Source organism: Scleropages formosus, chromosome 21, assembly GCF_900964775.1.
Source record: "Scleropages formosus chromosome 21, fSclFor1.1, whole genome shotgun sequence".
Classification (NCBI taxonomy): domain Eukaryota; kingdom Metazoa; phylum Chordata; class Actinopteri; order Osteoglossiformes; family Osteoglossidae; genus Scleropages; species Scleropages formosus.
The window spans coordinates 22,126,598-22,133,864 of record NC_041826.1 but is presented as its reverse complement, the minus strand read 5'-3'; the positions used below and the strand labels follow the sequence as shown (position 1 = coordinate 22,133,864).

Genomic DNA, 7,267 nt, shown 5'->3' with positions numbered 1-7,267 from the left:
AGCCGGGGCAGGACTGCGTTGTTGGCGCTAGTGGTACAGCGGCGCCAGCGCGATACGGAGAAAGAGCGAAGGCGGAGGGCGAACGAGCTGTCGGGTGGGCAGCGCGAGACCTCGGAAGAAGTCCACGCGAGTGCTAATCTAGTCAACAATTTGTTTAACGAACTTGGACCGAGATATTTAAGGCTCACGCATGTAAGTAAACCAGCACTCAAATCGAGTCGTCGATGCTTGAACCGGAATGGCGAGCGAGTAGTTCCCTGAATCGAATCCTCGATACTACCGACGAGCTTTGTACGAGTCTCGTGCTGGAAACCAGCCATCTTTTTCGTTTTGTTTCTGCTACTAGATCACTCATTGGGTGCCGATGGGGAGCAAATGAGCCGCGGCTCGTTATCCATTTGCTAGTAGTATTTGGGGCGATGGCTGGCGGAGGGGAACGGACGGCGCTATGGCTGTTTCATCCGCTTATCTGCCATGGAGGTTCTTCGTGCTTGGCGCCAGGCCGCGGCGCGCTGGCCGCTCACTGTGGTGCCGTGCACTTGGTGGCTCTTCGCGGGGATGTGCGCTGTGTGTCCGCAAAACTCGTGCGATTAGTCGAGATGTTGCGAATAACTCGAGTTTTGCGCGAAAAAACAGGCCGGGTGACGCGATAAGCGGACTCGCTCTCGTTGGCGGCCGACGGCTGGAGACGCGTTGTTGGTTATGTAAGATGGGGCCCGCAGCTTTTCCACAGCTCTCGGTGAGGCAGAGAGCGATGCCCTCCGCACTTTTTCTCTCTCTTTCTCACACGCACGCGTGCGCCCAGTTCACGCGTCCTGCTCTCGTGCGGGCGTTGTTGCACGTTCAGGCGGCGCTCAGCCTGGTAAGGCGGCGCGCGGTGGCGAAGGGCGGAAGTCGGCAGCGGCCATTTTAGGGCTGCAGGAGTGAGCGAGCGCGGGAGGAGGGAGCCACAAGATGCCCGCTTCGCACGGCCTGCTGCTGTCTCGCCGGCGGCACCTCGCCCGTCCGCGGTCTCGTTCCCGAGCCTGGTAGCCTGGCGGCCTTGGCGGTGACCCGCCTGTGGCGGTATAGCGAGCAGTTTTCGCCCTTCTTTAGTTTGTGCGGGGGGGTGGGGGGTATGGCGCGCAAAGTTGTGGTGTCGAATCGAAACGACCATGTGGTTGGAGTGCAACGAACACGGAACGATGAGCGTCTTTTCCTCTTTTTCCCTGTTTGCAGCACTGGGGGAAAAAAGTCGCTCTGTACTCCTGAGCTGATCTCCATATATATGCGGCCAAGAGTCGCGCGGGCCGTGAGGCGAAACGCGTCCGAGTTGGATTCGTCCGAGGGGGAAACGCGCGGTACTGGGCGGGCCGTGGCGCGCTTGTGCACACCCTTCCCCCACCACACATATATACACACACACACACACACACACAGACACGTGTTTACTGGCTTCGCATTGGAGGCTTTTTTTTTTTTCCTTTTTAGAAAAAAAAAAAAAGCTTATTTACCGTTAGTCTGGTAGCGGAACATCGTGGGGGGCGCAGTGCGTTTTCTGAACCGATTTGGCGCCAATTCGAAGTAGCTGCATGCGCGCGCGCACCGCACTGCGTTCCCTCCAGGTGTCAAGTGAAGTGCGCGCGCGGTGTGTGTACGAATAGAGGGGCTCGGAAATTGCCGGCGCGTGGCGGAAGTGAGGGCTAAGTGTTAGGGGGGTGAGTTAAATCACGTTTCGGTGCTGGCGCTGACTGACAGGCTCTGTGTAGCTGTTCCTCCAGGCAGGTGCGCAAACACACTGACAAGGTGTAACATGCTGGTGCGTCGGGCATCAGCGGAAAGGGCGAATCAAAGAACCACCTTGTGTTCAACAGTAATGTTGTGGAAATATGAGATGTATTAAAGCGTAATATACGGGTGAGGCTGCTCCCCGTGTACCGTAGTACAGCCTCCTGTATTGGGGATGCAGACAAAGGGAATGTCTTTACACTCAATTGGACAGCTATTTGTGGTAGAGTTGCATATGTCTGCCCAATAACACGCTAAACACATTTCGAAAGACCTTTGAACAGTGGAGAACATCAGGAATGTTTTCCCAAGGTGCTGGTATCAAGGCCTAACTTAGTGCTCTTCTAGTTGTAGTTAGCTGTGTAGCTGCATCAAAAATATTACCTGCCTTGTAATTCTGTTGTGTAGTGTCACTAGATCTGGAATCAGTATGGTTCTATGCAGGAATGTGAATCTAATGTATTATTGGGTTAAATATCCAGTATCGGGTACCTGTGTTTGAAAATGCATTTAATTTATCAGTATATTAATGTTATTCCAGTGTGTTTTCCGGGTCTGCTTTTTCATTGGATCCAGAGCTGCAAAACAGGTCTTTCAACCATTTGGGATGGATGTGCTCTGGGAGATTTTGTTGGCTTAGCTTTTTGTTCAGCATACGGATGTTGAGCAGTCAGGATGTTTTCAGTGTTTTTGGTTAACTTCGTTAAACGTTTAAAGGTAACTTAGGATGTCTGTCTAAACTTCCTCTGATGTCTCTAACACTAAATGGGAACCTCTAGCTTATCCTGTTCTGCTTTCTTTACAGCCTTAAGTCATTGGGTCAGGACTTTACTTGTGCAACAGCAGGAGAAGCGAAAGGAGACGACAGGATCTCCCAAGAATTCCGGCTCTTTGAGTAGAACCCCACAAAGCCGCCAGGCTGGAGTCCATCATCATGGCAGAGTCAGAGACTGAGTGTGACACACCAGGGTTGGACACTCTGGGCTCAGAGTGTGTTATACCACACAGCCAGGTCAGTGAAGTACACTATACAGAGTCAGAGATCATGGCTCTAGATGAAAAACGGGACCACGATCTGGACTCCATTCACGGCCCAGATCTTTCCAAGATACAGGGCCTCAGTGCTGCAGAGCTCGGCTCTGTGCCTTGTGTGGATTCAGACCAAATAATAACAGAGACCGATCATGATTACACCAAGGTTGAACATCAGACTGATTTGCAATGCTACACTGGTGCAGAGATTAAATGTGTAACCAGTGATAGTCTATTGGGTGACATCATCAAAACCCAGATGGGTAGAGCTGGGACGACTCACATAATCAAGACCGAGGACCAGGAGTTAACCGTTGAAACTGAGAATGGGCTGGTAATCCACGAAGCACACAGACTGATATGCAATGAGTGTGGAGAGCTTTTTGACAACGCGGCAGACCTCCACCAGCATTACGAGATTCACAGAGCGGCAGCTCCGTACAGCTGCATCCAGTGCGGGGAGAGTTTTGCTGTTGAGTCCAGCTTGAGAGAACACCAGAAAATTCACTTAAAGGAAAAGCCGTACGGAAGTCCTGGAGTGGAAGTTGTCGGGAAGAATTGCATCGACCCTTTCAGCCTGAAGCCACACGCAATAATGCACGCTACTGATAAACCGCACAGGTGCTCGGAGTGTGGAGCGGGTTTTGGTGCCGCAATTACTCTAAGGGAACACATGAAAATGCATTCGGATGAAAAACCATACAAGTGTCCTCAGTGTAAAAAGAGCTTTGTTCGGCGGCGCCATCTCAAAAAACACCAGGAGATGCATGCACGCGAGAAACCATACAGCTGCACTCAGTGCGGGAAGAGCTTTACTACCGCATCCAATTTAAAACAGCACCAGAAAATTCACACTGTTGACAAGCCCCACAGGTGCACCCAGTGTGGAAAGTGCTTCGCTGCGGCTGCCACCTTGAAAGAACACTTGAGAATTCATTCTGGGGAGAAACCGTACAAGTGCACAGAATGCAGAAAGAGATTTGTGCGAAGACGGCATCTGAAGAAACACCAGCAGGTCCACTTGGGTGGAAAACCGTACCGTTGTTCCAAGTGTGAGAAGGGGTTTAATCATTCCTCTTCTCTCTCGAGGCATCATAAAATTCACTTGGAAGAGAAAATGTTCACCGTCACTCAAACAGAAAAGGGTTTTGCATTTGGTCCGAACAAACGAAACAGGCATTCAGGGGAAAAGCCATACAGCTGCAACCATTGCGAAAAAAGCTTCAACCACTCATCTTCCTTATCAAGGCACCAAAGAACTCATTTGGACAGGACAACTTACAACTGCAATCATTGTGGCAAGCAGTTTAACCATTCATCCTCTTTAGCTAGACACCAACGAATTCACCTGGAAGAGAAACAGTCGTACACTGCAGCTCCCTCTGCAAAGGGGTTCCCCCATACCACCATTCTAAAACACGAGAGAATTCTGGCTTCAGAGAAACCGTACCGATGTGCCCAGTGTGGGAAAGGGTTCAATCATTCATCTTCTTTGGCACGGCACCACCGAGTTCATCTAGATAACCTCCCTTCCCAAGCCCCAGTCCCCCAATAGTCAAAGAATTTTAATAAACTACTGCAGGTGTACATATGGCCACAACCAATGCATAAATATTTTTACTTTAAAAACCATCAAATGAGCATTTTGTGCTCTTTGATTTCATTCAGCTTTGGAACAGCTAACCTTTTGCTGACAGCTTATCATGGGTTGACAGTGGCAGTAGTATTGGAGGTCAAGGGTCAGTAAGGAGCACGGAAAAAAGAGCTTCCTGAACGCCTTTGGTGCAGTGCTCAAATCGGTGTGTCTGGGATTCCATCAATAACTGTACCTGTGTGTGCTGATCTACTTGTTTGGAAAGACAGGCCTACCTAACAATATTTCATTGGGTTAGCAGACAGTTAAGTGTTGGTATGATTTTTAAAGGAGTTATGTAAACTTGATTTTCCTAATGTTCAACAGTCATATTCTAATAGGTTACGGAGTCTGGCTTGGTCATTAGACCACTGCTGATATTTTAATCCAGTTTAAGTAATTTGGCTGAAAGTATGCAGTTAAATTCTAATTGCCTTTTTTATTTTATTTTTATTTTTTAAAGACCTTAACCAGTTTAAGTGCGACCTTGTCCTCTGAAACAATGGAGTGTACTGGGCTGATTACTCTTAAAAGCTGTCAGCAAAGGATTAACACTCCAGTTGGCATGGGTTCATCTGTCCTAGGAGGGGATAAAGGAACAACAGCACTTGGGGAAAAATCACTGGGGAAAGTGTTCAGTAGCAAGTATCTTTTAAAACACCTGCTGTGTGTAAAGTGACGGGGAGAGCTGCACACCTGTGGCTCGCCATTCGGAACCGCCGGACGGAGAGCGCCACCACGCTTTCAGATTGCAAGCTGACATGGATGCTGCGCTTTCCAACATGCTGGCAAGGCCAAGGCTACACCAGGGTCAGGTGCTAGAGGAATAAGAACACGGGGGTCATCTGTCATCGGGGAAAAACTTCGAGGTCGCCCTAGCCAGTTCCCTGGAACTGTAATACCAAATGTATATATAATGAAATGTGATCAAAGTATTCCTTGCCTATTGCTTTGGAATCCAATTGAACTAGCATTGTATAGTATATAGTTACTATGTACTCCAAACACATTGTACAAGCTATCCAATCTGTTAGAGTAGTGTATACTTACCAAAATATAGTATAGCTTGCTTTTACTGATGAGACCTTAGAACTTTCTGATGTTCAAAATTCCATTGGTTTCTGCTTTCTACTTACTGTTCTGTGTAAAATTATTTTATGAACCGATTTTTAGAATATTGTTTGGATTGTTTGAAAGGGAAATGAAAGGAATGTTGTTTTAATGGGAGTGAACGTTGTACTGACTTCTGTTTTAGAACCTTTCTTTTGGGTAACAGTTGTGCTTAAGTAGCTTCCATAGGCTTTCTCATTGTGTTAGGGATAGGTGCCTTATTGCATGCTATGTAGAACTGTATGCTGAGCTGTTGATGAGAATATTTGTAAGGTTTTGGCTATTACTCCTTTTTGTTCCTGAACATGCTAACCCATGTGTTCATTTTACTTCATTGATCCTTTTCCTTTGGTTTGGATTCTGTGTATATGAATATGTTCCAGTATACTATTGTATTTTAATTTCTCTCTATGTTGATTGGCCACAGTGTAGATAGAGGTTAGAATAAGTTACAACGTTATTGGTCCATATTTGGATTGGCCTCCGTTGGAGGCTTAACATTGTTCCAACTGTCTCCCGGTCTTTGTTGAGTGGCACATATATGGATAAATAAAGGTTGTTGACTGTTTAGTCCTTGTTGTATTATTACCTGCCTCCTGTACACATTTACACAATGGCTTCCATCATGGAGGGGATTGTGACAAGACATCAGAAAGATTCTGCCAAATATCAACTGTAGATATGCTATAAATGTGGATATGTAGTACAGTTGTGCCACTGCTGGTGTGTGTTAAAATGTAAACATTCCTGACTAGAACTGGAAGGGCTGTTATTTCACAATCATGTTCATGACTTGAAATGAGCACTTTGTCCAGTGGGTGATGGCTCTTGCAGATCAGTTTTATGCTACTTTAAGGCAATGTTAACTGTAGGAGGTTTCTCAGCATCTTGGCAACCAGAGAGGTCAATATGACATGGCTGCTATGCAGCTATAATCAAGTTAAACTGAAAAAGCAACTTCACACAGTGAGCTGTGTGACCAGGTGAGGATTGCTCTGCGTTTACATCCACCTCATCTCTAGGACCAAAAAAAAAAAAAAAAAAAAAAAAAACTTGAACATATTAAACCTAGAGCTACTGCAGGGATTTGGCATGGCTGAAGTTGGGGATAGGTGACCGTAACGCCCTAGGCATTTGTGGCTTGGGACAATTCATACAACCTGGTTTTACACAGAGCACATCTAAAGAGATTAAACATTTCAGAGAGTGTACTCTGTCACCAAGAAGAACAAAACCCGTTGACAAAGTAGGTACAATAACGTGTAAAGGTTAGTATTTAAAGAAGTGTCAAGCTGGCACATGTCCACTAGAGGTCCTCCTTTCTCTAAATCTGTAGTCGAGGTTCTCAGTTGGAACCCAAATCTCAATATGTGATGAATGAACCATGACATGTCCATGATGTATGTGCATCTATATTCTGTTTGAATGAGTAGTTTCACTTAAAACTTTATGCAGAAATAAGTTCTCAAACTTTGGACAGGTCATATTTAGAAGGTCTCTATACTGTATAGAGTAAAATGAGTTTATAGGAATCACCATGGAACAGTATGTCTGTAGCGGTGTGCAATACCCCGGTGTTCTGTCTACAAAGCAGACTTTAAGCTAATTTTCTCATCTGGATGAATAAATAAAATGTCTGAATTTTGCTGGTTCAATTACCTTTTTTTAGGCAGAAAATGTAAGAGTAAACATTGTTTTATTCATGGAAAATCACTACAAGTCAGT

At 46.2% G+C, this 7,267-nt stretch overlaps 1 protein-coding gene across 2 annotated transcripts; it reads left to right on the top strand.

Annotated features, from left to right (window-relative positions):
* LOC108920965 (zinc finger protein 883) lies at positions 1-6,159 on the top strand. Of its 2 annotated transcripts, none has more exons than XM_018730120.1 (2): positions 1-192; positions 2,573-6,157. In XM_018730120.1, the coding sequence occupies exon 2, from the start codon at positions 2,702-2,704 to the stop codon at positions 4,352-4,354; it is 1,653 nt and encodes a 550-aa protein (XP_018585636.1). In that variant the 5' UTR covers positions 1-192; positions 2,573-2,701; the 3' UTR covers positions 4,355-6,157. The 2 variants fall into 2 exon arrangements, with proteins under 2 accessions (XP_018585636.1, XP_029103398.1); XM_029247565.1 differs by lacking the exon at positions 1-192 and adding an exon at positions 928-1,065 and having other exon boundaries at positions 2,573-6,159.
* Positions 6,160-7,267: the final 1,108 nt, after the last annotated feature.